Source organism: Ovis canadensis, chromosome 5 (genome assembly GCF_042477335.2).
Source record: "Ovis canadensis isolate MfBH-ARS-UI-01 breed Bighorn chromosome 5, ARS-UI_OviCan_v2, whole genome shotgun sequence".
Taxonomy (NCBI): domain Eukaryota; kingdom Metazoa; phylum Chordata; class Mammalia; order Artiodactyla; family Bovidae; genus Ovis; species Ovis canadensis.
In genome coordinates this window covers 65,389,304-65,417,283 of record NC_091249.1, presented here as the reverse complement: position 1 = coordinate 65,417,283, position 27,980 = coordinate 65,389,304, and the positions used below count along the sequence as shown (strand labels likewise).

The 27,980-nt window shown below is 51.1% G+C and overlaps 3 protein-coding genes across 8 annotated transcripts; 2 read left to right on the top strand and 1 right to left on the bottom strand.

The window, feature by feature from the left end:
• The first annotated feature begins 125 nt into the window (after positions 1 to 125).
• On the top strand, positions 126 to 12,358 carry FCHSD1 (FCH and double SH3 domains 1). Of its 3 annotated transcripts, none has more exons than XM_069589911.1 (20): positions 126 to 190; positions 424 to 521; positions 1,101 to 1,146; positions 1,523 to 1,590; positions 1,917 to 2,052; positions 2,138 to 2,274; positions 2,371 to 2,434; positions 3,561 to 3,689; positions 4,112 to 4,234; positions 4,421 to 4,516; positions 5,147 to 5,272; positions 5,683 to 5,787; positions 5,975 to 6,136; positions 6,992 to 7,120; positions 7,198 to 7,281; positions 7,448 to 7,565; positions 7,671 to 7,891; positions 8,603 to 8,690; positions 9,849 to 9,904; positions 10,047 to 12,358. In XM_069589911.1, exons 1-20 carry the CDS (start codon positions 170 to 172, stop codon positions 10,110 to 10,112), a joined length of 2,073 nt encoding a protein of 690 aa, XP_069446012.1. In that variant the 5' UTR covers positions 126 to 169; the 3' UTR covers positions 10,113 to 12,358. The 3 variants fall into 3 exon arrangements, with proteins under 3 accessions (XP_069446012.1, XP_069446010.1, XP_069446013.1); XM_069589909.1 differs by having other exon boundaries at positions 127 to 190; positions 1,911 to 2,052; XM_069589912.1 differs by lacking the exons at positions 126 to 190; positions 1,101 to 1,146 and having other exon boundaries at positions 445 to 521; positions 1,911 to 2,052.
• On the bottom strand, positions 10,557 to 14,715 carry RELL2 (RELT like 2). 4 transcript variants are annotated; one of them, XM_069589917.1, is made up of 8 exons: positions 13,913 to 14,715; positions 13,262 to 13,501; positions 12,786 to 12,851; positions 12,624 to 12,690; positions 12,003 to 12,188; positions 11,354 to 11,729; positions 11,205 to 11,238; positions 10,557 to 10,961 (listed from the first exon to the last, which is right to left on the bottom strand). In XM_069589917.1, the coding sequence occupies exons 2-7, from the start codon at positions 13,443 to 13,445 to the stop codon at positions 11,206 to 11,208; spliced, it is 912 nt and encodes a 303-aa protein (XP_069446018.1). In that variant the 5' UTR covers positions 13,446 to 13,501; positions 13,913 to 14,715; the 3' UTR covers positions 10,557 to 10,961; position 11,205. The 4 variants fall into 4 exon arrangements, with proteins under 4 accessions (XP_069446018.1, XP_069446015.1, XP_069446017.1 ...); XM_069589914.1 differs by having other exon boundaries at positions 13,929 to 14,715; XM_069589916.1 differs by having other exon boundaries at positions 14,524 to 14,715.
• HDAC3 (histone deacetylase 3) lies at positions 14,350 to 27,947 on the top strand. Its single transcript, XM_069589913.1, has 15 exons — positions 14,350 to 14,963; positions 15,071 to 15,153; positions 16,465 to 16,607; positions 18,900 to 18,981; positions 19,112 to 19,168; positions 19,294 to 19,349; positions 19,743 to 19,876; positions 20,355 to 20,435; positions 20,817 to 20,890; positions 21,047 to 21,111; positions 22,488 to 22,577; positions 22,704 to 22,762; positions 23,028 to 23,107; positions 23,414 to 23,571; positions 27,295 to 27,947. Exons 1-15 carry the CDS (start codon positions 14,909 to 14,911, stop codon positions 27,362 to 27,364), a joined length of 1,287 nt encoding a protein of 428 aa, XP_069446014.1. The 5' UTR covers positions 14,350 to 14,908; the 3' UTR covers positions 27,365 to 27,947.
• Positions 27,948 to 27,980: the final 33 nt, after the last annotated feature.

Below are 27,980 nucleotides of genomic sequence, written 5' to 3'. Positions count from 1 at the left end.
CAGTAACGGAGGTTTAGTTTCTCTGCGGCCCCCTCGCGCTCTGCCGCGCAGCAAGCGGACTAATCAGGCGTGGGCGGGGCGAGGGCGGAGCTGGACAGGGGCGGGGCTTACATGTGGGCGGGGCTTCCTCGAGTTCCGGAGTCGAGTCGCTGCCTGGGCCGGAGCGGAGATGCAGCCGCCGCCCCGAAAAGTGAGCTTGGCCTGGAAACGGGGACTCCTGGCGGGTGGGGGGAGTGATGGGGACCAATCGGGCACCAGACCCGCCCGGAGAGGTCGAAGAGTAGGAAGGGGTCAAAGGCCAACCCAGAAGTAACCGAGGAAACATCCCATCTCCTCCTTGGCCCCGCCCCCTCACCGCTCCCAGCGCGGAGTGTTTTTCAGGTCCCCGCGCCAGGGGTCTTCATCCTCTTTTTACCCCTACAGGTGAAGCCGGCCCAGGAGGTGAAGCTTCGCTTCCTGGAGCAGCTGAGCATCCTTCAGACCCGGCAGCAGAGAGAGGCAGACCTACTGGAGGATATCAGGTAGCCCCTGACCCCCTCCACATACCCCCACTTTCCCAGTCACATGCTCCGCCCCTTCGCCAACATACTACAGCTGTCGGGGCGGGCGGGGGTGAAGAGCTCTCCAACCTGCCCATTCAAGTCCTTCACCCTAGGCCTCTCTCATACTGGATAGGAATTATCCTTCCGCCCACTCCAAAACATATAAACACACTGGGACCCTCTCTCAAAGCCCTTCACTCCACACTGCCCCGCCACCCCCACAATCAAGCTTTGGGCAGAACCCCTCCCCCCTTCCAGACCTGTTGGAAGGCTGGCAGACTCTGTACCCAGGCCCCCATGCGTCCTCAGCTCCAAGCCCACAGATGGTTTTCCAGGGGTAGGGAGGATCCTGCTGAGTCTCTGAGCATTGAGGTGCGGTTGTCCTGTGCTGCGGCTGCCCGAGGTGATCTCAAGGACTCTCTCTTCAGTGTCAGTGTAGTCACTCTGTAGGCCTGACTCCCCACTCCTTCCTGCCCACGCTGAAGAGAGGATGGAGGGTGGGAGAAATGGACCAAACAGGAACACCACCCCCACCCCACCCCACCCCAATCTTCACAGATCCTACAGCAAGCAGAGGGCGGCCATTGAACGGGAGTATGGGCAGGTATGGGACTCTTTTCTCTGAACCTTCCCTTTTGTTCTGGCCTCCTTTACACCACCAGCAGTGTGGCTCCACACATACTCCTGTTCTGGTCAAGAGCATGTGCCTAGAATCAGGCGTGTGTGTCAAGTCCCTGCTGTGGTACTATTTAGTTGTGTGACCTTGGACAAGTTACTTAACCTTCTGGGCCTCAATTTCTTTCTCTGTAAAATGGGAATAACAATAATTGTACCTTCACGAAGGGTTCTTGCAAGGATGGAATAAGTTAATGCATGTAAAGCAGTTAGCAAAGTGAGGGATATTATCATATTCTGGTCCTGTGTTCTCACACATTGGGGTCTTTGAAAGGGAATTGGGTCTGTGATGATTTTCCCACCAGGCACTCCAGAAACTGGCTGGGCCATTCTTGAAGAGGGAAGGACACCGGAGTGGGGAGATGGACAGCAGGTGAATCCCATAGTGGGGTGGGGTGGGGGGAACTAGGGGCCAAGAAGGAATGAGGCACTTAACCCCAGGAACCTGTGGGGAGGGCACGTGAGCTGTAGGTGGAGCTGATACAGCAGGAGGAGAGCAGCTGACCCAGCAAGGACACTGGATGGCGGTGGAGGGCAAGAGGGATCCTTGTGGCTGAGATAATGGGCGGATCGATTGATGGGCTCCCAGACTAGGGGGATGGGAAAGCTGTCTGTCTCCCGTGGTGCTGGGAGGGGGGCATCTGGTGAAGCTTTGGAGTGCTCCCCTCCTTAACACATTCTTTCTCTGGGGAGAGGCAGGATGGTGTTCGGTGCCTGGCGCTGCCTGCTAGATGCCACTGTGGCTGGGGGCCAAGCCCGGCTCCAGGCATCTGACCGATACCGTGACCTGGCTGGGGGCACGGGGCGGAGTGCTAAGGAGCAGGTGCTTCGGAAGGTATGGTTCAGTGGATGGGGTGAAGGAAGGGCTAACTCAGGGATGGAGGTGGTCTGGATCAGGACTTCTGTGTTCATGCCCCTAGGGAGCAGAGAACCTCCAGAGGGCGCAGGCTGAGGTGCTGCAGTCTGTCCGGGAGCTGAGCCGAAGCCGAAAGCTGTATGGGCAGCGGGAACGCGTCTGGGCCTTGGCCCAGGAGAAGGCGGCTGATGTCCAGGCCAGGTGGGCTGATGGGGAGTTGGGAAGCCTGGGGACAGGGTGTAGAGCCAAGGCACCATGGCTGGGTCTGACCTCCACTCCTTTCCTTTGCCTGCACAGGCTTAACCGAAGTGACCATGGCCTCTTTCACACTCGGACCAGTCTTCAGAAACTCAGCACCAAGGTTCAGAGGATGTGGGCATGAGTGGGGGCAGGGAGAGGTAGACAGATTAGTCTAGTGGTTTGGAACTTAGGGGCATAAGTCAGAGAGACTGGGATGAATCCAGGCTACCCTACTTCCTTGGTGCATGACCTTGGTAAACTTGTTCTCTCTGAGGCTCATTTTCTTCATCTATAAAATAGACATAGTACCTTTGTTTTTCGTTCCTTTTTTATGCACTTATTGAGGACTTTTATGTACTAGGCATTGTTTGAAACACGGGGGATACAGTGGGGAACACTACCAGTAGAGTTCCTGCCTTCACAGCCTGGTTGGGGGGGACAGATAGTAAATACACAAAGATTCAGAATAAATGAAAAGAAGGCCCTTTGATAAAGCATAACAGGGGAGTGTAATTTAGAGGGCTGCTACTGCTGCTAAGTAGCTTCAGTCGTGTCCAGCTCTGTGTGACCCCATAGACGGCAGCCCACCAGGCTCCCCCGTCCATGGGATTCTCCAGGCAAGAGTACTGGAGCGGGTTGCCATTTCCTCCTCCAATCCATGAAAGTGAAAAGTGAAAGTGAAGTCCCTCAGTCATGTCTGACTCGTAGCGACCCTGTGGACTGCAGCCCATCAGGCTGCTCCATCCATGGGATTTGCCAGGCAAGAGTACTGGAGTGGGGTGCCATTGCCGTCTCCAATTTAGAGGGAAAACCTCTCTGAACAGGTGGGCTGAGTGTCAAGAAGGAACCAGCTGTGCAAAGGTGTAGGGGAAGAACATTCTAGGGAGAGGCAATGATAAGTGCAAAGGCTCTGAGGTGAGAATAAATTTGTAGGCTCAAGGAACTGAGAGAAGGCCAGGGTGGCTGGAGCACTGTGAGCAGGGGGATGAGCATTGTGGAAAGAGAGAGGGTGCTGGGGCCAGCTCATGTTGGCCATGGTAGGCCATGGTAAGGAGCAGTTGGGATTTTCTTTTAAATGTATGTAGTTTCCACTAGAGGATTTTGATCAGGAGTTGTGAGTATGCAAAATTTTTAGTATAGTTTGCCAGTTATCTCAATAATGTGAGAATTCTTTCTGGATCTGGGTTGGCCTTGGAAGACCCCCAAGAGTCTAGAGCTCCCAGCTGACACCTATGTTCCTCTCCTAGCTGTCTGCCCAGTCGGCCCAGTACTCCCAGCAGCTGAGAGCAGCCCGCAATGAGTACCTGCTTAACTTGGTGGCCACCAATGCCCACCTTGACCACTACTACCAGGAAGAACTGCCGGCCCTGCTCAAGGCTAGTCTCAGCCTAGATACCCCTGCCTCTCTGCAGGGAGTGCCTCTCCCTGCTTCCCATCACCGACAGGCTGAGTAGGGCGGGGGAGCTAGCCTGCTTAGAATGGGCAGAAGAGACATTCCTGGCTTCTGCTTCTAGCTGGCTGCGTGACATTGTGCACAACACTTAACCCTTCTGAACTCCTGTTTCCTCAACTGCTCAGACTACTTTATAAGACTAATGGGGCTCAAGGGAGAGAATGAATGTGAAAATGCTTTTTAAACTGTTAAGTGCTGTGTACACAAGAGGGTCTGTTTTTAGAAGCAATAATAATGTCTTATTCCTTCTCAGTTTCCCATACCTCATGCCCATCTCCCACCCAAACCTGGACAGAGAGCCTGCTTAGGGGGAGGGTAGTGTCAGCATCTTGGGACTCTTTCCAGGCTCTGGTCAGTGAGCTGTTAGAACACCTGAGGGACCCACTGACCTCACTAAGCCGCACAGAGCTGGAAGCTGCAGAGATGGCCCTGGAGCATGCTCGCCGCGGGAGGCAAGCGACCTCCCAGGTGAGGGCTGTGCCCTATTGGAGCCCTCCAGAGATCCTCTTTACCCTTCTCTCCCAGTACAGCCTACCCCACCACATGTCTGCCCATTTCCTTCTCACTTTGTCCTCTCTCTTCCAAGAAAGGCTGGGAACAAGCTTGGAGAAGGAGCCAGTGAGTGGCTGACTTTGATTTTTTCCAACCCCCAAGGTAAGCTGGGAGCAGGATCTGGAGCTTTTTCTTCAGGAACCTGGAGTGTTTTCCCCCACCCCACCTCAGCAGTTTCAGCCAGCAGGGAATGATCAGGTGAGACCTCTGTGCTAGGTGGATCCAGGCCAGTTGTAAAGGGGACTGTGGTTTAGGCCTCTCTCCCATTATTCACATCCTAGTATTAACTTTGTTGTTCTTTAGTTGCTCAGTCATGTCCGACTCTTTGTGACCCCATGGACTGTAGCCCACCAGGCTCCTCTGTTCATGGGATTTCCTAGGCAAGAATACTGGAGTGGGTTGCCATTTCCTTCTCCAGGGGGTCATCCCAACTCAGGGATCAAACCCACATCTCCTCCTGCATGGATAGGCAGATTCTTTACCACTGAGCCACCAGGGAAGCCCATGGAATTTACTTAGAGACTGTTAAACCATGGAGAGAGGGTTTCAGAACCCCAGTTCACCTCCCTCCCACCAGGACACAGATTAACACTCTTTATCCCACCCTTCTCTCTTTTCATTTCACTGTCTTTTTCATTCTGCCTCTTCCCCTCAACCTGGATCCCATTTCCAGGACTGTGGTTGTGTGTCCACACAGAAGCACACCTGTGTCCACAGTCATAGGTGTGTGCTCCCACCTGTTTGTGGGGAGGAGATAAGGAGGGAACTGTAGGGAGGAGGTGTAAAGGAGCAGCGTCAGGCAGTCCTCACAGCTCTCTATTCATTCAGGTGTGTGTCCTGGAGCTGGAAGGGGGTGCAGGAGGTGTGGCAGGGGAGAGTGGCCTGGAGAAAGAAGTTCAACGCTGGACGAGCCGAGCTGCCCGAGACTATAAGATCCAGCATCATGGGCATCGGGTGAGATGGGGGTGCAGGTGTCATGGCTGGGCAAGAAATGCTGAGAGATGGGGGTCCCAGAGTCACTGAGGTATGTCATGGGGCTGTAGGCAGGAGGGGAGGGAAGAGTAATTCAAGCCGACAGTGTGGCACAGTAATTAAGAGCATAGTCTTGGGAGCAAGACTCACCTGGACTCAAATCCTGCTCTGTTGCTTCCTAGTTATATAACCCTGAGTAAGAGGGTACTGAGTGACTTCAGCTCTTTGGACTTCAGTTTCCTTGTCATTAAAGTGGGGCTAATAATAGCACCGACATCCCAGGGAAGATTAAATGACAGAATGCATGTGAAGCAACTAGCTAACTACCAGGTTGTTCTAAGTTGTGCCCCATGGTATCGCCACCCTCCCCTGTCCTCCACCTCCCCAACCAGGTGCTGCAGCGGCTGGAGCAGAGGCGGCAGCAGGCTCCAGAGCGAGAGGCTCCAGGCATAGAACAGCGGCTGCAGGAAGTAAGGGAGAGCATCCGACGGGCCCAGGTGAGGCACCATGCCGTGGGTTTAGGGCCACTGAGATCACATCCCCTCCGGCCTCCTCCACTCCATCTGATGGTGGGGAGACTGCAAGCAGGAGGTCGTAGAGGGTGGACATACCTGGGGAGGCTCCACTCACTTCCCAAAGGCAGACCCAGCCATCGCCTGGGTTGACCCCTCTTCCCCACGTCAGGTGAGCCAGGTGAAGGGGGCTGCCCGCCTGGCCCTGCTGCAGGGAGCTGGCCTGGACGTGCAGCACTGGCTGAAGCCAGCCATGACCCAGGCCCAGGATGAGGTGGAGCAGGAGCGACGGCTCAGTGAGGCCCGGCTGTCCCAGAGGGACTTCTCTCCCACGGTGAGCTCCCTCCACTCAGCCTTGCATACTTGGGAGGGTAAAGAGCCCTAGTGGAAAGCGGACCTTATGAAGTAGGAATCACAATGGTACGTAACTCAACAGGTTGTTGTGAGGCTTGAATGGAATCACTTAAGTGTTTAATTCTTGGCACAGTTTGTAACAGAGAGAGTTCTCAGTTAACTTTTACTGTGAATATAGAATGGTGGTGATGAACTAAGGTCCTGAGAGCAGGCTGTAAGCAGTTTGAGTACCAGACACTCCATTTACTAGCTCTGTGATCTTGGAAAGTGATTTAAGCTTTCTGAGCCTCAGTTTCCTCATAAGTAAAATGAGGTTGGTAGTTCCACAAAATAACACAGGAACTTGTTAATTAAGAAACTTGGCTTCTCTGGTGGCACCAGTGGTAAAGAATCCGCTTGCCCATGCAAGAGGTGCAGGAGATGTGGGTTGATCCCTGGGTCACGAAGATCCCCTGGAGTAGGAAATGGCAACCCACTCCAGTATTCTTGCCTGAGAAAATTCCATGGACAGAGGAGCCTGGCAGGCTATAGTCCATGGGGTTGCAAAGAGTTGGACATGACTGAGCATGCATGCCATTAAGAAGCTTAAACAAGACAAGGTACATAAGATACATAGCACTGTGCCTGGCACACAGTAAGCACTCAATACTGTAACTCTGTGATTATCATTAGTGTTCTCCTGCCCTGTGACGACTCCTTGTGATCCAGGGTGAACGGTGGGGTGGTACTGCCTTGGAGGAGGATCCACAAGGTTAACGGAAGGATGGAGGAGTGGGAGACACAGAGGGTACTTGAGACCGGGCCTCACAGTGATGTCTTTTCTCTGCCCCTACAGGCTGAGGATGCTGAGCTGTCTGACTTTGAGGAATGTGAGGAGACTGGGGAACTCTTTGAGGAGCCTGCCCCCACAGCCCTGGCCACGAGGCCCCTCCCCTGCCCCGCCCATGTGGTGTTTGGCTATCAGGTGTGAATGGGGGTAAGGACCTCAGACCATCAGGGCTAGGGGACCACCAGTCCTGAATTCTTCTTTATGGGGCCCAGGCAGGACGTGAGGACGAGCTGACCATCACAGAGGGCGAGTGGCTGGAGGTCATAGAGGAGGGAGATGCCGATGAATGGGTCAAGGTGGGTAGGGACCTCGGGCTCAGACCTTGGCAAGGGAGCAGTGGGAGGGACTTCTCTGTGGCCCATAAAGACCCAGCCAGAAAAGCTGGAAGCCTGAGTGAAGAAGGGCCAGGGCCGTGGACAGCTGAGGCAAGCCCACTTTCTGTTCACATTGCTGGGAGAGCAGGCTCGGAACCAGCACGGTGAGGTAGGCTTTGTCCCTGAGCGCTATCTCAACTTCGTGGACCTCTCCTTCCCTGAGAGCAGCTGTGACGGCGACAACCCTTTGGGGGCAGAGCCCACAGGTAAGAAAGGGACAAGAATTGCTGAGTCATTGTGGCCCTGGGGTGTCGTGGTCCAGGGCACGCTGCTTCCCTCCTCCCCTCACCATCTCTCCTGGGCTTCTACAGCGTTCCTGGCTCGTGCACTGTACAGCTACACTGGACAGAGCGCCGAGGAGCTGAGCTTCCCTGAGGGGGCGCTCATCCGCCTGCTGCCCCGGGCCCAGGATGGAGTGGATGACGGCTTCTGGAGGGGAGAATTTGGGGGCCATGTTGGGGTCTTCCCCTCCCTGCTGGTGGAGGAGCTACTTGGCCCCCCAGGACCATCTGAACTCTCAGACCCTGAGCAGGTGAGCCTTCCTTTTCCCTGGGTCTCCAGGCATCTCTGGTTGACCTTCCCATTCACGGAGATCCCATATTCATCTTAATACCCCATTCCCTATATTGTGGCTTGGGCCTCCAGAGAAAAGGGAAAGCAAGGCAGTCTTCATAAGAGTTTGGTTGCCCTGTTTTAGAGCTGGATTTAAGTTCAGATTCCTATTCGATTACTTGAGGCAATGATTAGGCCTCTCTGAGCTTGTTTCTTCACATGCATGTAGAAGGCGGATAATGATATCTTTTCTGGGAGACTAACTTTCCTGATGTGAGATAACGGAGGTAAAAGGCTTAGCCCAATGGCCCCTAGGAGGTGCTTTGATATATGGTACCTATTGTTCTAGCAAGATTTTGTCACTAACTAGATCTGTGATTTGGGATAGATGGTTTAATCTGAGTGTTTCCTCTGACATAGTAATCATCAAATACCTCCTTCATGGGGTGGTGGTGAGGAATGAATAAATTTTTAGTGCATGTGAAGTGCCAGCAAGATGCCTGGGACATATTAAGTGTCAATACATATGGGCTGTTGAAATGTGTATCACCTACAGCCTTACCCATATACAAGCATTTGGCTGCTTTCTAGCTTGGGAAGTGATGGGGTAGGAACTGAAGATGGGATGGGAGGAATGGCTGGTGAAACCTTCCCACATGCCAGGAATAAGCCTTTGCCCTCTCATTCCCAGATGCTGCCATCCCCTTCCCCTCCCAGCTTCTCCCCTCCTGCACCCACCTCTGCTGTGGATGGATCCCCTGCACTTGTCCTGCCTGGTGGTGAGTAGAAGGAGCTGGGCCCCCAGGAGGGTAAGAGACTGGCAGTCTGGGACTCTTGGGTTATACTTGGCCCCTTTGCCTGCCCTCAGGAACCTCCTCCCTCAGGCTCTCTGAGGCTTGATGGTAGAAGAGTTTGGGCTTTGGAGCCAGGCCCATTGGTCAAACTCTGCCCAGACTTCCTAGCATGCAGTTTAACCTGCTGGGCCTTTACAGAGTGAGGAGGAAGGTTCCTTCCTCACTGAGTTTTGACAGTTAAAGAGATGTCTGTAGGGTACCCAGCCTTGTGCTGGGCACATAGCAAGTATGCAGTCAGGAACTGTTTCTCATTATTATTCAAATTCGCCAGTTTCTCCCACAGTGTTTTCCCAATACACATCCTTAGTGTTCTTGAATCTTGCAAACATCTGGTTTGCATCATTTTCCTCATCCATCTTTTCCAAGACCATCTCTTCTAAAAGGTATTTCCACTTTCTTCTCTGCACCTCTCTCCCTGACCCTGGAGCCCCTGTTGCCATTTTCTGCACCCTGCTTCTCCAGCACCCTTAGTTTACTTTGGATACTTTGGTACTCATTCATTGTGTTTGTTGGTGTTTCATTATTCAGTCACTGACAGCCATTAGGGGTGGGGGTGCTCTGATCCCACTTCCCCTACTTTGGTACCTTTAGCAGGGCTGAGTATACAGCAGGTGCCCAGTAAGTGTTGAGGTTGGATGGATTGATGGATGTTATGACCCAGGTTACTGACTATTTGTTAAATCAGAAAATATTTACAGAGTGCCATGGTCCTAGTAGCTCAGCTGGTAAAGAATCCACCTGCAATGCAGGAACCTTGGTTCGATTCCTGGGTCTGGAAGATTCCCTGGAGAAGGGATAGGCTACCCACTCCAGTATTCTTGGGCTTCCCTGCTTGGCTCAACTGGTAAAGAATCCGCCTGCAATGTGGGAGACCTGGGTTCAATCCCTGGGTTGGGAAGATCCCCTGGAGATGGGAACAGCTGTCCACTCTATTATTCTGGCCTGGAGAATTCCATGGACTGTACAGTTCATGGGATCGCAAAGAGTTGGACACAACTGAGTGACTTTCACGGTCCTAAGAGCTGGCGATACAGAAGTGAACAAAATAAAGTCAGTAGGTTGACTTGTGGTTCTTATTTCCAGATCAAGACCTGGACTGCCCTGGGTCCCTGGACATGATGGCACCTCGACTCAGGCCGGTAAGGGCCCCTCCCTTGGAGGAGAGTGTTGGAAAAGGGGTCACTTTTTTCCAATTTGTCCTGTTCTATCTGCAGAGCGGAGGGAATGGATGGGATATCCGCATGGGAAACCCCGGGAGCACTGACTGTGTGTTTCCTACAGATGCGTCCACCGCCTCCCCCTCCGGCTAAAGCCCCGGATCCTGGCCACCCAGATCCCCTCACCTGAAGCCAGGGGGAATCTCCATCCCCCAGTGATGCTGCTGCCCCATCTCCGTGCTATCAGACTGCCCCTTCCCATGGTGATCCAAAGCGACACAGTCAAATGCTGGAATCTCCCTGATTTCCATTCTCACCTTCAGGGGTAGACACTACTTCTCTCCCCATTTCTGGGGCTGGAACCCATTCCTTTTTCCCCATGATCCTTTAGCCATCTCTAGGGCTGAGACTACCCCTTCTCTTCTGTCACCACCCCATCTCTAGGGTGGTGAACTACCCTGAAATCTCTGGGACTGGAATTTGTTCCCCGAAGTCTTGAGTGGCTCTGGCTCATTTGTGTCTCCACCCTGGTTCTGTGAACCACCCCACTGCAGATGCCAGAGCCACTGGGGTTGGGGCCTGGGACAGGGATAGGCCTGTCAGAAGGAGTTGGAGCCAGTATGCGAAGCAGCTGTAATGGTCTGAGCGGATTTATTGACAGTGAATAAAGGGCACAAAGCCCGAGCCAGGGCCTGGGCCTCTTGTGCCAAGAGGGCAGAGGACCTAAGGTGCTATTGCTTTAAGGGCCCACCAAGGGCAGGGGCCTACTCCCAGCCGCCACGCTCTAGCATATGGAGTGAGGTGATGGGGAAGGTAGGTCAGGTGGCCTGAGGGCAGGCAGGGGAAGGGGAGGAGGCTGAGGGCCAGGGATGAGACTTCTCCCCAGGTACCCCCAGCCTGAGACTGTGCAACTCCAGGTGGAAGTAGAGTGGGTCCCTCAGCTGGGGGGCAGTGCTGTCCAGGGGAGGGGAGGGGCTTCATGCCCAACCCACTCCCTGGCCTGCCAGCTGGTAGTCCGTCAGCACAGTGAAGGAGGCGGCTTGGAGGAAAGGAAGGGTGACTGTTGCCTCCTATTCAAGCGGAGCCCCCCGCTTTTCCCCAGAGGCTGCAGGACCTTCCCTACCCCCTGGAGCACATGGTCACTCCCCACCACCGAACCAAGGAATATGTACCAAAGGCTGAGCCTGCAGTTGACCCCAGGGATTCAGGGAACTGATGGGCTGAGGTAGTTTCATATAGGGGTTGGGAGGATAAGATTGACTTGGGGCCCAGGCAGACTCACCTCACATACCCACTGCTCCCCGTGGTGGGGACACCTGAGAGAGAGGAGGGGTGGACAATGAGAGAACAGGAGGTGGGTCATACCAGTGGCCTAGCAGAACAGGAGCAATAAGAGCTCAGCCCATTGAAGCGCTGGCCATGTCTTCATACCTGGTGATCTGAGGTGTCCTGTTTGCTTGGCTGTCCGTTTGCTTCTTTTCTGGCTGGCCCTGGGCTTGGGCCCCTCCCTCCAGCCCCAAGCATCGGCTCTGTAGAGGCTCCAGGGTTCCCCTCAAGTGCACGAGGGACTCGGCTGTTGTCCCTGAGTCCTCCATTCTGCATGGGGGTGCTGGCGAGGGCCGGGGGCTGCGGCCTCTCAGGGGGAAGGCTTTCGATGGCAGGCATCCCTGTCCTGGGCTGCCCTCCCCCAGGCCCCTGGCCGCCTCCTGGGTCCTGCCCGCCACCAGACCCCCAGCTCCTGTCCGTAGGAGAGCCATCACGATGCTCATGCAGCCCATAGCGCTTCTCAATGTGCGTCACCCGGAACCTGGGAGGGGAGGGGACACTGGGGCTTAGGGCCAACTCTCAAAGACTGCTTGGCCCTTTCCTCTGGTCAGGGACATCCTGGGTTGGAGAGCCATGTCCTTCTGATCTAAGGCAGGGGAGATAGCCTCAGGTTGTGGGGCACATTGTGCAGCCTGACTCCTGCTGTAGCTCCCAGTCCAGGAAGAAAGAGCCAGGGCCCACCTTTGGAGTCAAATGCCTGAGCACTGGACCCCCACCTCAACCTCCCTGTCGCTGGAGTACTCTATATACCCACCTGCCCACAGAGAACACGGTGGTCTCCCCAGGCCGGGGGCGACTCTTTCCTTCCTTGGAGCGTCCCTGACGGACAAGTGGGGGTCTCTTGTTGCGGCTGCAGTGGATGCATGGGGCTGAGGAGCCCAGGTGCACTGTGTGATGATGGGAGGGGGCTCCGTCTTGCAGGCTGGAGGTGGCATCCACGCTGGACGGTAGGGAGGAAGGGAGCAGGGGGGAACATTCCCATTTTTCTTCCTGTTCTGTTTGTTCCTGTTCTTTCAGCGTGCTCCTTAAACCCCCCCAGATGTCCCACTTCCCCCAGGCTGCACCATTCTTTTATTGTCTTTATCTAATAAACTGAATATGAAGATGTTACTGACCATGTGTTGCTTTCCCTCCCAGGGCTAAAAAGTGAGCAATGTTTAACCCAGGGGAGTGGCATAAGGGATGAAGGTTAGGCTTGATGACATCTAAAGGAGAGATGTGGTTTGGAGGATTCAGGATTTTTACCAAACTTTCTTCTTCTTGTCCATTATTCAGCCTTACTCTCCCCTGTCACCCTAATCATGCAAGGAGACTGGGAGAGGAATGTGCTTGAGGAGAGGATACTAAATCATACTGGCCCATGTTTCCAGCTCACCTGGACAGCTGCACTGTCCCTTCTCCTTCACTGTCCCCCAGCATCTCCTTCAGGGCCTCAGCGTTGGCTGAGGGGAGAAGGAAAAGAAGGGGTCAGTGGAGGCAAAGGCAAGGGCAAGAGAAAGTCGAGGAGCTGGGGGACAAAGGGACAGCCTACACCCACCTTCATTTTGGATGATGCAGCGAACAATTCTCTCTACTGTGTCCTCATTCATGTCATCGTCCTCAGCTGAAGGATGAAAGAAGTTGGTGAGGCAGTGGGAAATGGATCATCTTTGAAGGTACGTTACCTGGTGGTTTCTATGGCTTATTGCTCGACCTACCCCTTTACCAAACTGCATCATTCTGTACCTTAGCATTTCAAGGGCCAGGGAAGAAAAGAGAAAATCAGTGGGAGTCCAGGACTACCACCAGTGGGCCCTTCCCACCCACGGTGCCTTCTCTAGCCCTGCTTTCAGGGTGGTGGCACCCCACTTGCTGACTCAAGAAAGCATTACTAGGCCTCCTATCTTGGTCAGGATTTAGCCTGGGTCTGTTGGCTAGGTCAGGATTTAGCCTGGGTCTGTTGGCCAGGAAGAGGTGTGGGGAGAAGGGTGAGGGAGGAAGGTGATTGAGCCAGGTTTTAGGCTGTTCACTCACGGGGCTGGAGCTGGGCGTCATCAGGCTCCGAGCCCCTCGAGGTGCGGCAGCGGTAGCCCTTCTTCTTGAGCACGTGGCAGATCATGAAGCCTACAAGGCCCATGAGGAAGAAGACCAGCACAAGCAGGAAGAGCATGTACAGCCCATGCTGGGGCGGTTCCAGGTCAGGCTGTGGTTCCGACATGAGGCCCTGGCGGGTGAGCACGGGCCAGGGCGGCTCCTGGAGTTAGGGGGCTGCAGCTAAGGATTGGGGGAGGGTTAGGAATGCCGTCCTCAGGATTCAAGACAGACAAGCCTCTGAGGTCTGGCCCCACCCCCTACCCAACCAAGGAGCTGTCCGTGCCAGGGGTGCTGGTCCGGGCCAGGGGTGTCAGACGGCGGCTGCGCAGGCCCTCTTCCACGACCCTGGTCCCGCTTCCCCGACGCCCAGAGCTCCCCGTTTCCAGCCTGTCCTGAGCTTTCGTCCCTCCCAAGGACACTGCAGAGCGAGATGGGACGGAATTCTCAGGCGGCCGGCACAAGGATAGTGCCTGAGTCAGCGTCCACATCTCTTCTGCGCGGGCCTGAGTCAGGCCTCCGCAGCCCCTTCCCCTTCCTGTACTGTCTCACACACACCCCCTCCCGCCTTTCGGGTTCTCCCGTCCTGACCACCTGGCCCACCCGGTACCGGTGGTTTGGTTCTGGCTCCGGCTCCGGCTCCGGTTCCAGGGGCGTCCTAGTCCGGCTCAGGGCCCCCGACGCCCTCCCGGCGCTCATCCCTTGCTTCCTTCCCCTCCCCCCTTCGCCGCCTCAAGGGCTCCGGGCTGCGGCTGCAGATACCCGTGCCGCGGCAGGGGTGGGGGGAGGGAAGGATGGAAAGGGATGAGGGCTGGTTGGGACCGGCGACAGGCTCCGGACAACTCCAGCCGTGGAAAGGGAAGGAGAAGGGGGGCGCTGCCGCAGCCGCTCTGGGTCTCCAAAAGCCTTCGACCGCCGGCCGGGGACCAGGGGGCGGAGCCCAGGTGTGCGGGGCGGAGAGAGAGAGCCTTGCGCGCTTCTGAGCGCAAGTGTGGTGCGCGCGTGACTGCGCAGCCCCCCCACTGCCGCCCGGTGACGGTGCGGTGCCGAGTCTGGGTCCGGGTGAGGAGGACGGGCAGTCAGGAGAGAGCGCTCTCCACCGGTCTATCGGGCACGCCTGGCTTGGCTCCAGCCCTCAGATGCCCCGGCTGGATGTGTAGCTGGGAATCTTCCCCAGAGGGCCGGGGGAAGCTTGCTTTCTGCACCTGAGAGGGTCAGCGTGGCCGGTTCTCCGGAGCCTCCTAGAGAGGCGACACGGCCTGCGCCCCGCTTGGGACAGGTAGCTGGACAGGATGGCTCGGCTTCCCGAGGATTTGACCCCCGCCGGGAAGGAAATGGCCCTGTCATCCTAGGACCAATGCTACTGTCCTCCGGCCAAGCCCAGACTCTCACGCCCCAGACCTAGAAGGGCGGAGCTAGCCGAGGGCAGAACTCCGCAGGAGGCGTGGCCTGGGCGTGGTCTACGGGAGTCGGGCTTGGGTTTCCTGGTTCTGCAGAGGCAGGCAGCGTGCTTACGCAGCACGCAAGGCCGGGGGTGGGGCAGGCGGCCAGGCTGGCGGCGGAGGTGCGGGGCCTGGTCCCGCCGGCACCATGGCCAAGACTGTGGCCTATTTCTACGACCCCGACGTGGGCAACTTCCACTACGGTGAGAGAGCAACATTGCACGCGAGGGATTTCGGGACGCGGAGGTTTCGAAGCCGGGCCTACAACTCCAGGGATGGGTACTGACGAACTCTCTTCTCCCACCCCCAGGGGCTGGTCACCCTATGAAGCCTCATCGCTTGGCATTGACTCATAGTCTGGTCCTGCACTACGGCCTCTATAAGAAGATGATCGTGAGTCTCACGGCTTCTCCTGGGGATTGAGGGTGGGGACGAGCTGCGGCCTTAGGGATAGGTAGGCTGCACTGAATGCATCAAGAGTGACCCACCCCTGGCAGGGGGGAGGTGGATAGAAGGAACAAGGAGCACCCCCATATGCAGAGTGTTGGTGGATGCATCCACTGACTTAATGAAAGTTAGTTTTTAGGTCGGCCACCTTTTGACCTTAAGTGGACCAAACTTTGGCCTACGGTTAGGGTGGAGTGGAGCTGGTTTGCAGACGCAGAGTATTTCCCTCCCTTGAATCTTAGGACAGTTCTGTGGCCTCAGAGAAGGGAAAGCAGCTGGCCCAGTGTATCTGGATATGAGGTTTACCCTCATTTCCCACCCCTTTTCCTCTTCCACCTCTCCACTGCCAAGCTAGAGTTCTAGGGAGGACTTTGCAGCCCTGTGTGTAAATGTGTGTGTGGAGGACAGTAGGAGGTGTCCTGGATATTCCCTTTTCAATCTAGAATACCCCCGCCCACACACAGAGTTCCACTTAATTACTACTCATCCCTCCATCTCCCCCTGTATACACATCCTGTCTGTCCCTGGCTTGGAATTTATAGCAGTGTGATATGTGATCATAACATACGGCCCTTATGGATCGCAAAGGGGATTAGCCAGCAGTATGAATGAGTGTCCACTGCTTGTGCTGAGACACAGACTAGTGAATTGATCATAGAAATGACTGAGGTGATGTTAATGCCTGAATCTCTGACTCTCGAAATTGTTTGCCTATGTGTGCCTATGAGCATTTTCTGGGGAGAGAAAATTTTTTGCTCTTGTCCAGTTTCTAAAGTGTGTGACCCTCTCAAGAGATAATAAATCTCTGGCTTAGCATCTTGAGTTTTAATTAGAAGGTTGTTTTGTGTCCCATATTATTTCATTTCAAAATTAAGAAGAACTCAGAGGAGAGAGAGGACAGAGTCAGCACCCAGGGGAAATGAGTATGAAGAGAATCAGGAATAGGAGATCCAGGGAACAGGGCAGGTGAAGGGAGTTAAGGTTTGAGAAGGGAGAAAAGGCTGGGCTGGAGGTATGAAGGAAAAGGCAGGCCCAGTGGTCTTTAGAGGGCTTGATCATAAGAAACTCCCAAGCTAATCAGAGTCTTTCTTCTTCACGGACCTTTGTCTCATAGAATAACAAGGATTGGAGGGGAGGGACAAGGGGACTGCTGTGTGTGGTTTTAGACAGTCCCCAGTGCTGGGCTCAGTGTGGTCAGTTTCAGCCGGGTGAGTAGGACTGACCCTGCCTGACTTTATCTTGTGTTTCCCTCTCAAGGTCTTCAAGCCTTACCAGGCCTCCCAGCATGACATGTGCCGCTTCCACTCTGAGGACTACATTGACTTCCTGCAGAGAGTCAGCCCCACCAATATGCAAGGCTTTACCAAGAGCCTTAATGCCTTCAATGTGGGTGATGACTGGTAAGGGGAGAACTGGGACCTTTGATGCCAGGCACCTTGATGCCAGGCATTTCAGTGAGAATACTCAAGTGAGGTCTTATGGCAGCAGTGGGAAGATATGTGGGGGGGCGGGGGGATACTTGTCAATGAATCATCATTTACTAATTTGCTTATTCAACAAATATTGATTGGTTATTGGCTCTAGGCCAGGCCCTATGCTAAGTGCTAGGGATATAATGATAAATAATACCAACACAATTTTAATACAGCCCTTGTGCTGAGTCCTCTAGAAGAGAGGTACATGACAGACTAAGAGAGGGCAGTCATGGGAGAATTATCTAGCCTGGGCTGGGGCAGGTCAATGGCGGCTTCCTAGAGGAAGTAATGAAGATTGGGCTGAGTTCGAAAGAAAGTAGGATGTAATTAGGTGAAAGATAGTTGGGAGGATGGAGAATGAGGGGAGGAATGGGAAGTAGGGACAACATGCCCTAAGGGTCTGTATCAGGACAGAGTGTGACTTATTTAAGGAACAGAAAAAAGGCCACCCACAATATCTGAAAAGTGATCTGAATTGTGTCTAAAGAGATAGGTAGGGTCTTTAAAAAATAAACAACCCTATTATGAATTGGGATTTTTAACTTCTAGAGTAGGGAGAAGTCATTGGAGGGTTTTAAAAAGCAAGAGAGTGTTAGGTACAATCACGTTTATGTCGAGCTTATTTCATATGAGAAGTCAGCTCAGAGTTAGGTCTTGTGGGGAAAAGGTGGCCAACAAAGATAGCCATGATCCTTGCTTCCATTCTAGTCTGCATCCACTAAAAGATAGTGACCACAACAGCTGCCATCTGCTCCATTCATTTTTAAACTTTATATTTATTAGAGAAAATTTTAAACATTTCTGCAAGTAGAAATACAGTGAACCCCCGTCTATCCATCACCCAGCTGCAGCACTTAGACCAGATGGCTAATCTTGCTTCATCTGTGTCCCCGCACGTTAGGTTATTTTAAAGCTAATTTGAGATGTCACTCCCTTTTGTTTATAAATATGTTACTATATATCTCCAAATGATACTCTTTAAAAAAAATGCATAGTATTCATCACACCTGAAAAATCAACAGTAATTCATATCATCAAATATGCAGTCAGTACTTAAATTTCTCCAATTGTCTCACATTTTTTTCTTTTTTTCAGTTGATTTATTTAAATTAGGATTTAAACAAGGTCCACACTCCATCTCATAAGACTTTTAACCCTTAATGTTTCCTTCTCGCCCTTGAATTTATTTATTTATTTTTGCCATGCCTTGGCTTGAAGGATCTTAGTTCCCTGACCAGGGATTGAACCCAGGCCCCCAGCAGTGAAAACATGGAGTCCTAACCATTAGATTGCCAGGGAATTCCTTGAATTTATCTTTTGAAGAAATGAGGCTGTTGATCCTATAGTTTCCTACAACAGCTACAGTTTCTTGAGTAATTTACTCTGCTGTGCTGAGGATTACTGGTATATCCACTTAATTCTTACACCAACCCTGAGATGTAATAGTCCTTTTCATGATGGTAAGCATTAAGTACATACATTGAAATTTGAGGAGATTTTGATAACTTAGCCTGAACAGTGGCAGTGGCAGGATTCAGGTCCAGAGGCTAGGTTTTTAAACACTACACCAATTGGTTTCCCTGAAGAGCCTTCCAATAGAAGCAGCCTCGGCTGGAGGATTGAGGTCGACTCCTTAGGTTGGCATTGAGCACCTTCCCAACCTTATCCCCACATCTCTGCTGCACAGGGTGTCTTCTCAGAATACCCTTTGTTCTCCAGTCAGCCTCTCCAGGGCCTTCTCAGCCTTCAAGCCACCACAAAGCTTCATGCCATGAAGGCTTTCTTGACCACACCAGCCCCAGAGGTCTGTCCCGCACACACTGCCCTGCTTGTTGGGTTGTTCAGGCACATGCTGTCTTGGGAGCTTTCTTGTTTTTTGTGTTATTGCTCCTGCTAGTTTTGAGTTCGCTTTATAGGTCTGGGAATGTAAAGTCCACCCTCAGGCCACAGCCTTGGGCCCTGTGAATGCTCTTGGTGCAATTAGCACTACTGTCACTGCGCTTCTCTACTTCCCATCCAGTGCCTTGAACAAGTTTCAGTATGTGGTTTCGTCCACAATATTTGTTGAATAAATTTGCAGATAACTTGGGTATGTATGTAGGAGGGGCAGACGGGGTTACTGAAGAAAGGAGACTACGGGGCTCTGGGCTGGGGAGAAAGGTGAAGGAAGGAAGTGGACAGAGGAAAAAGGGCTCCAACTTGCTCTTCTTCTTGCAGCCCCGTGTTTCCCGGGCTGTTTGAATTCTGCTCCCGTTACACAGGCGCATCTCTGCAAGGAGCAACCCAGCTGAACAACAAGGTAGCTGTACCCCAAGTCCTGTTTCCCCCTTCCTGTGGGTCCCTGAATCCAAGGCCTTAACCATGATCCTGAGCTCCCAGCTTTGGGGGTGGGCAGGAAAAGGACTATGAGTTGGGCGTTTGTCTTTCAGATCTGTGATATTGCCATTAACTGGGCTGGTGGTCTGCACCACGCCAAGAAGTTTGAGGTGAGTGAGGAGGTAATGGGGGAGACAGCAGCTCTGCTAGGGTAGGAGGTCAGGATGGCAGTCAGGGGGCAGCTGGGTGGAGGAATTGTTCCTCTTTGTAATACCACTATACTATCTTACCATAGGCTTCTGGCTTCTGCTATGTTAATGACATTGTGATTGGCATCCTGGAGCTGCTCAAGTAAGTAGCCCGGGAGGAGATGGGGCCACTTGCGAGGCTCTTGGCTGAGGTCTGAGACTGCCCTGGCCCTGACCCTGACCCTGACCTCCAGCCCCACACTAGCTTCTCCCAAGTTCTTGATGCTTTTCTCAGGCTGCCTCTTCCTGTGCTCTGCTGCAGATTCCCCGCTGCCTGCTCACATTTCAGCCTTCTCTGCACATCCCTCTCCTGTCCCTGCCTCCAGGCTGGAGCCCCAGGGTTGCCCTTAGGGAACTGGTGGTATTAGGTTTCAGGTGACTTGGGCCAAAGTAGACTCTTCATAATTTCTGGCCTTGTGTTTGGGAGGAGTGGGTTGGGGGCTTTTCCTCCTGGGGTTCACCTCTGCCTCAGACGCTGGCTTTGCCTTCACCCCAGGTACCACCCTCGGGTGCTCTACATTGATATTGACATCCACCATGGCGACGGGGTTCAGGAAGCCTTCTACCTCACTGACCGAGTCATGACAGTATCTTTCCACAAATACGGAAACTACTTCTTCCCTGGCACAGGTATGGAAATAGGAATGCCTGTCCCCTTCATACTCCTCAGCTCTTACCATGACTGCCTCCTCCGCAAGCTCAGGTCTCAATTCAGGTGGCCCCTCCTTGGAGAAACCTTCCCTGATCACCCTGTTACCCTGTCACATCACTCTGCTTTTTTCTTTTCAAGCACTGGTTGCTGTTTGAATTTATTGTGGGGTTTTGTTTTGTTTACTGTCTCCCACCTAATCATGCCTACCTCCCAAGAATATGAGCTTGGTGGGATTTCATTTATTTCGTTAGTTCTTTTTCCTGCTGTATCCCCATACCTAGTTCACAGCTTGGCTCATAGTAGGCCCTCCAAGAGTATCTGTTGAATGAATGCAAGCTGCAAGAGACTTAGTGGTTTGAGGGAGTGTGTGGCGGACGTACACAGATGGAGTGAGAGGCCCTCAGAGTACATGGTGGGGTTGAAGCAGCTGGCGCCCCCAACCCCTCTCCCCCACAGGTGACATGTATGAAGTTGGAGCAGAGAGTGGCCGCTACTACTGCCTCAACGTACCCCTGCGGGACGGCATTGATGACCAGAGTACGTACTAAAGTCTTCTCCCTGCTCACTAGGCTCCTTCTCTCTCTCCCTCCTTGAGTTAACCTCTTCTGCCTGGTATTGTCTACCGTTGGGCCAGGTTGTCCTTCAGGATGAATGGCCTTCAGAGGGACCATGAACTCCCTGGAAATTGTATGCAACATATTGTGTGTATGTGCATTTTTCTGGGAAAAAGGTCATTAGCTTCCATCAGTCCCTCCAGAAGTCTCATGAACTTCCCCACCTAGAAGTTTGGAACCAATAGTGGTCCCTTTGGGTTGCCCCTTTCCTGGGCTACACGCTCTCTGAACCCCCTTTTTCCTTTTGTTCCCTGTCTCCCCATCCCCTTGGGGTGCCAGGTGCCCATCTTTGGCCCTCTCCCAGGTTACAAGCACCTTTTCCAGCCAGTTATCAACCAGGTGGTGGACTTCTACCAACCCACGTGCATTGTGCTCCAGGTAATACTGTCCGTGCTTCCTTAGGCACTCAGGCTTACGGGAAGAGAGCAGGAAAGAGGAGAATCCCTAGGCTGGTGGGGGAAGGGAAGTGAAGGACATCGGTGACATTCTGAGTAGTTCTCTCACTGTAGCCACCTGGGGTTTTGATTTTTGCAGTGTGGAGCTGACTCTCTGGGCTGTGATCGATTGGGCTGCTTCAACCTCAGCATTCGAGGACACGGGTGAGAACTGCTCTCCTTCCACTCTTCCAGGTTTTCAAGTGGCCTTGGGCTTCAATACATGGAACGGGTAGCTGGGAAACAGGCCTCACCTCCTTTTGGGACTGAAAAGTAGCTGCATGTTGTACTTTGAACCAGAAATGTCATCTTGAGCAGTGTTCCCCAGTTGGCAACATTCACATTAGGTTTTTGTTAAGCATCTGTTGTGTTCCAGGCATTGTACTAGGAGATGGGGAAGCAGTCAGGGAACTCCCATGGAGTTTACAGTTCAGCCTAGGAAACAGGCAAAACTATAAGTAAGCAAACAAGATAGGTAGATTGTTATAAATTCTATGGAAGAAAAAGATAGAAAGCTAAGATATGGGATAACAGTGGAGAAACTACTTTAGATACCATGATTTGGAAAGAATTTTCCAAAATTCTGAGCTGAGACCTGAAGCCTAAAAGGAGTGAGCCATAAGAAGAACAGAGAGAGGTCCATCCCAAGCGGTGAGAAGAGTGCATGCAGACACGCTGAGACAGGGCAGAGGGGTATCGTGGAGGAGATGAAGTAAAACCAGTCAGGTGGAACACAGAGAGCAGGCTGGAGGTGGTTTGAGGTGATGTCTGAGAAGTCGGCAGCATTCGGGTCATGCAGAGCCTTTAGACCTTGCTAAGGAGTCTGAATTATATTTCAGATGTGTTGGGAAACTGTTGACAGGTTTTAAGCAGGGAAGTGACATGATCCAGCTTGAATTTTATTTTATTTTATTTTATTTTATTTTTTTTGGGCTTGAATTTTAAAGTGACTGCTCAAGACTTCCCTGTCAGTTCAGTGGTTAGGACTCTGCACTTCCTCTGCAGGAGGCATGGGCTTGGTCCCTGGTTGGGGAAGTAAGATCTCACATGCCTTGTGGCACCGCCGAAAAAAAACCAACTGCTCTGAGGGCTGAATGGAGAAAGGTTTGGGGTGGGGCTGGGCACACAGGAGTGGAAGTGGGAAGACTAGTTAGGGAGCTCTTGGTGTTGTCTCAGATAGGAGGCTAAGTTGGAGGAGGTGGCGGTAGAGAGAGGTAGGTGATGTGAGTTATATTTTGGTGGCTAAACTGACAGCACTTGCTGGTACATTGGTGAGACTAGTTGATTAACAGGTGGGTTGCTAGGGTGGGTGCTAAGCAGGACAGAGGTGAGAGTGCACTTTGTTTTAAATTTCACTGAGACGCAACGTGCCGGCAATAAAGTGCACATATCTCAGAGATATAACTCAATGATTTTCACTACCAAGGTCAAGATACAGAACATTTCTAGTTTCCTTGTGCACCTTTCCAGTTGGCCTCTAGAAGTGTGTTCTCTGGCTTTTGGTAACTTCCTCCACCCATTCCTCTGGTTTCTTTTAACAGGGAATGTGTTGAATATGTCAAGAGCTTCAATATCCCTCTACTGGTGCTAGGTGGTGGTGGCTACACTGTCCGGAATGTTGCCCGCTGCTGGTGAGCATGCCCCCATTTTTCCTCCTCTCCCTTGTACAGTGTGAGCTAGGGGCTCTCCCTGAGAGATGGCCAGTGGACCTTTCACCCCACTCACTCAGCCTGCCTTGCTCTGCTGGTTTGTTTCAGGACATATGAGACATCACTGCTGGTAGAAGAGGCCATTAGTGAAGAGCTTCCCTATAGCGGTAAGGACCATCCCACACATGCAAGGGGGACCATGCCCCCACAGCAAGAAGGCCATTCTCACAAGACCATAGAATGGCCTGGTTTGAAAGTGGATGGGAAGTTTGACTTTATCAGAGTTCTGCAAACTAAACCCCTGGGCCTAGAGAGGGGAAAAGGTTGAGCAGATGTTATGTAGGGGTTTTGGATGGAAAGGAAAAAGATAGGCAACTCTTGGGACCTGCCTGTGTCTATTTGAGCCATCATGTCTCCTCCTTTTTCCCCAAGAATACTTCGAGTACTTTGCCCCGGACTTCACGCTCCATCCGGATGTCAGCACCCGCATCGAGAATCAGAATTCACGCCAGGTCAGCAGCTTGGAGAAGCTGAGCACAAGGGTGGAGGAGCCCAGGAAAGGTCCAGGATGTGGGAAATCAGAGAAACCAGGGAAGAGAGTCTCAGCCATCACTATCTCTGTTATCAGCTAGGAGGCAGCCCCGGTGAAAGCACAGGCAGTCAGGGTTGGGAGGAGGGACAGTTACCAGCTGGGGGATTCAAACTAAGATGCAAAATGGGACTGAAACTAGGACTGCAGGGACAAAAGGCAGCTACAAGCATTGACATCCTGGGAGTCACTGGGAGCTGCTCATTGTCTATTCCTCATCCCCAACCAGTATCTGGACCAGATCCGCCAGACAATCTTTGAAAACCTGAAGATGCTGAATCATGCACCTAGCGTCCAGATTCACGATGTGCCGGCAGACCTCCTAACCTACGATAGGACTGATGAGGTTGATGCGGAGGAGAGGGGTCCTGAGGAAAACTACAGCAGGTCTGGAGCAGGGTCATAAGAGCAGGGAATTCCAGCAAGTTTTGGGGGAAGTTAAGAGGGAAAAAGTAAGTTAGACAGCATTAGTCTAATTGTCCTCAGTGTACCTTCTTCAGTATACAACCATCCCATACTTTTTTTTCCCCCCTGATTTAATGATGTAAGTGACATACATTTATTATAAAACTTTTCAGTTCAGTTCAGTCGCTCAGTTGTGTCTGACTCTTTGTGACCCTATGGACTGGAGCACACCAGGCCTCCCTGTCCATCACCAACTCCCGGAGTTTACTCAAACTCATGTCCATTGAGTCGGTGATGCCATCCAACCATCTCATCCTCTGTCATCCCCTTCTCCTCTAGCCTTCAATCCTTCCCAGCATCAGGGTCTTTTCGAATGAGTCAGCTCTTCACATCAGTTGGCCAAAGTATTGGAGTTTCAGCTTCAACATCAGTCCTTCCAATGAATATTCAGGACTGATTTCCTTTAGGATGGACTGGTTGGATCTCCTTGCAGTCCAAGGGACTCTCAAGACTCTTCTCCAACACCACAGTTCAAAAGTATCAATTCTTCTGCACTCAGCTTTCTTTATAGTCCAACTCTCACATCCATACATGACTACTGGAAAAACCGTAGCCTTGACTAGACGGACCTTTGTTGACAAAATAATGTTTCTGCTTTTTAATATGCTGTCTATGTTGGTCATAACTTTTCTTCCAAGGAGTAAGCGTCTTTTAATTTCATGGCTACAGTCACCATCTGAAGTGATTTTGGAGCCCCCTCAAAAAAAGTCTGACACTGTTTCCACTGTTTCCCCATCTATTTGCCATGAAGTGATGGGCCTGGATGCCATGATCTTCGTTTTCTGAATGTTGAGCTTTAAGCCAACTTTTTCACTCTCCTCTTTCACTTTCATCAAGAGGCTCTTTAGTTCTTCTTCACTTTCTGCCATCAGGGTGGAGTCATCTGCATGTCTGAAGTTATTGATACTTCTCCTGGCAATCTTGATTCCAGCTTGTGCTTCATCCAGCCCAGTGTTTCTCACAATGTACTCTGCAGATAAGTAAAATAAGCAGGGTAACAATATACAGCCTTGATGTACTCCTTTCCTGAGTTGGAACCAGTCTGTTGTTCCATGTCCAGTTCTAAGTTTCACGTTCCGTGTCCAGTTCTAAGTCCATGTTCCAGTTTCTGTAGATTACAATTGTGCTGTTCAATATTTATGTATAAACACAAGGGCACACATACACTCATTTTCAGTGTTGTGCAGTTTTGTTTTTTTTTTACTAAAAGTTGGATCATTCTGTACATGTTCTACAATTTCCAAGTTTTTTTTTTAACCAGTGTATCTTTCTGTGCCAATATATATAAAAATCTGCTTCATTATTATTATTTTGCTTCATTATTTAATTAGTTGTATGATATTCCATTGTATGGACATAGCATAATTTAACCAAGTGCTGTTGACAGGCATTTTCATTATTTCCTGTTTTTTTTCACTGTTACAAAGAGTGTAGCAGTGAATCCCTGTAAATATACATCTTTGAGTGCTTGAATGGGTTAGATTACTGGACTTGTTGTTGCTAGGTCAAAGGCTGTGTGCAGTAAAGTTTTTTTTATTTGTTGCCAAATTGCCTTTCAGACAGTCTATAACAGTTTATATTCTTGCCAGCATTTTACTGACTCCTTCCAGATTCCAAGCTGGACAGGTCACTGCACATATACTGCTGTTGTAAGGCCCGTAGATTTCTTTCCTCTCTTAATTTTTTCAGGTGTGATAGTTGTATTGTGTGTATGTGTGTCTTTTTAAATATCTTTACCTTCCTGAGATACCTATTAAAATATTTACAGATGCACTGAATTAGAGGAAAAAACAACCAGAATAGACTTTAAAAAAACCACAAAAGCTGAAACAAGCTTTTCTGGAAAAAAGGAAAAAGACAAGAGAACCCAGAAGTGCAGAAACAGATGTATTTAATAGAGAACAGATTTCCTTATGTGACTGGGGATAACCACAGCTGGATGTTTGCAGGACACCTGGTCCTGCTCCCATGCACTGTTAAGAAGTCTGAGTTGACTCTGCTGCAGAGTCTGATGAGCTTCTCAGTCCTTTCCAGAATTTTCTCTCTGTCTTAATAGTTCACACTTCCAGATCTCTCTGCTGGACCTGGGCTTTACAGCTTAGACTCTTGGGACCACTCCACCCCTCCTCCTCCATGTGTACCCCTTCATTTCCTCTCTTGGTTGAGGATGTATCTGAACATCTGGCCTCAGGGATCCTTTTTGACCCCTCATCTCCATCTCAGCTTCTCCAGTTCTTTGAGGTTTGACTTTTGGAAATTGATCTTAAAAATTTGTTTTTCAGTTTCTTCCTTTTGGAAAAGTTTGTTTTGTTCATCTGTGATTTCAGGCTGGTATCTGGGCCTTGTCTCTGCATTATACAGCTTGTTCTCAACAGCCAGCAGAAGCCTCTGGCCTCTTCCTGTCTTAAGCCCTGTTACTGTTGGACTACCCACTGACTTCCTTGTCGTTGATACTTGTAGCATATCAGCTATATAGGATATGATATTTATATTAAATTATACATGATACAATGCCATCATGTCATCATTCTCTTGCCATCCGACAACCCTGAGAGGTGCTATTCTTAAATTAACAGAAGAGGAATCTAAGGTTCAGAGAGGTTAAGTAGCTTTCCGAAGTTCTTACAGCTAGTTAAATACCAGGGCTGAGATTCAAACCCGAGTCTCTGGTTCCTCACCTTTAACCCTTGCACACTTGGAGGTAACTGAGACTTTGCTCTCCAGGCAGAGGGAGCCTTTCCTGATTTTGTCCCCCAACTTCTCTTTGATGACTTTCTCCCTTCTTTCTCAGTTAACAGCTGTGGGCAAGATAACTTATTTATTCTTCCAGAGAATAGTTTTCCAAAAAGAAATCAGAATTGGGTACATATTGGGCCTTGTATTACTTTCATATCCCTTCACCCACTACATACAGGTTTACAGTATGTCACTCCTCTACTAAAAGTGCTCCTTTCCATTGCATTTAGAAGAAAGTCCAAATTTCTGATGATGACTTTATAAGGCCCTGCATGCTGGCCCTTACCCTCGTCCCTGGTCTCATTTCTGATGACTCTCTCTCTTCTAGCTGTCTTGACCGCCTTCTCTCACTTCTCTCACCTGTCTTCCTTATAACCTTATAACTTCTGTACTTAGTTTTCTTACAGCTTGACGTGGTCTCCCTGAGATATTTGCCTGTCCAGCTTCTTAGTCTTCAGTTCTTACCTTGTCAGAACAACTGTTCCTAATAATCCTGTCTGAAATTTTACCCTTTTCCTCCCATAACTCTTAGTCACATCCCTTTGTTTCATTTTATTCATAGTGCTTTCCACCATCTGAAATTACTGTGTTTTTGTTTTTACTTTGTTAGTTATTGTCAGTCTCATTTATTAAGTAAAGTTTTTTGAGGATAGGCAGAAATGTCATCCTGTTTATTCTCTCGCTAAGGCTTATGACAGTGTCTGGCACAGAGTAGTCTGTCAGTAGACGTTTATTGACTGCGTGAGTGGATGAATGAATAGTAAGCAGTCTCTACCAACAGAAGGAGAGGAGTGCTTCCCTGACAGTGGGGGCCTGAGAAGTGGCTCCAGACAGGGTGCCTACGTGGGAGAAGATGGAACTGGGAGAGTGGGAGCCTGACCTCTCTTTCTCTCTTTCCTTGCTTTGTAGGCCAGAGGCGCCCAACGAATTCTACGATGGGGATCATGACAACGACAAGGAAAGCGACGTGGAGATTTAAGGGGAGCTGGGCTTGCTGTGTCCCCAGGAATTCCCTTTTACCTCTTGGTTGGGTGGGAGGGAAAAAGTGTGGTTCTCCCACCCCTGGTCAGGTTACTTTCAGAGCTTTTACCAACCCTGGGGGAGGGTTTGGAGACCACATCTGGTTCTTGAACCAACTATCCCCTTCTCACCCTCAAGGCCTAAAAATGGTACCTATTAAGTAAGGATTGAATAGGGACAAGGATAGCCATCTCTAGGACAGCCTGGGCTTGGGCTCTAGAGGCCAGTCCTAGCCCTTTTGGCTCGCTTATTCCTTCCCTACTTCCCTCCAACCCAGAGATTTTAGGAGTGAAGGGGCAGACAGGAGTAAGGTTGCCTTTGATCTCTTCCTCTCCTGGGTTCTTCTACCACAGGCCTTGCTTCCAGTGCAGGTGAAGAGTAAAGGATTTTAGGCGGCTCTGGCTCCTTAACATCCTAACCCAGATGATGGGAAGTATGGTTTTGAGATGGGGTAGGATGTGAAATTGTCTTGTTCTGACTTTTGGTTTTATGTCCATTTTACCACTCTTTTTATCCAATAAACCAAGTTGGTATTTTTTGTACCTTTTGCCTTTCTAGGAATATTCCTTTTACTA

Excerpts from the sequence above, each read along its gene's own strand:
- RELL2 (XM_069589917.1), bottom strand. The coding sequence starts at position 13,445 with ATGTCGGAACCACAGCCTGACCTGGAACCGCCCCAGCATGGGCTGTAC. Across the intron at positions 12,852-13,261 it reads TGACGCCCAGCTCCAGCCCC|CTGAGGACGATGACATGAAT; the intron begins GTGAGTGAACAG and ends TTCATCCTTCAG. Across the intron at positions 11,730-12,002 it reads ACCGTGTTCTCTGTGGGCAG|GTTCCGGGTGACGCACATTG; the intron begins GTGGGTATATAG and ends CTCCCCTCCCAG.
- FCHSD1 (XM_069589909.1), top strand. The coding sequence starts at position 170 with ATGCAGCCGCCGCCCCGAAAA. Across the intron at positions 7,121-7,197 it reads ATGTGGTGTTTGGCTATCAG|GCAGGACGTGAGGACGAGCT; the intron begins GTGTGAATGGGG and ends TATGGGGCCCAG. Across the intron at positions 8,691-9,848 it reads TGCACTTGTCCTGCCTGGTG|ATCAAGACCTGGACTGCCCT; the intron begins GTGAGTAGAAGG and ends TCTTATTTCCAG.
- HDAC3 (XM_069589913.1), top strand. The coding sequence starts at position 14,909 with ATGGCCAAGACTGTGGCCTATTTCTACGACCCCGACGTGGGCAACTTC. Across the intron at positions 15,154-16,464 it reads GCCTCTATAAGAAGATGATC|GTCTTCAAGCCTTACCAGGC; the intron begins GTGAGTCTCACG and ends TTCCCTCTCAAG. Across the intron at positions 20,436-20,816 it reads GGACGGCATTGATGACCAGA|GTTACAAGCACCTTTTCCAG; the intron begins GTACGTACTAAA and ends GCCCTCTCCCAG.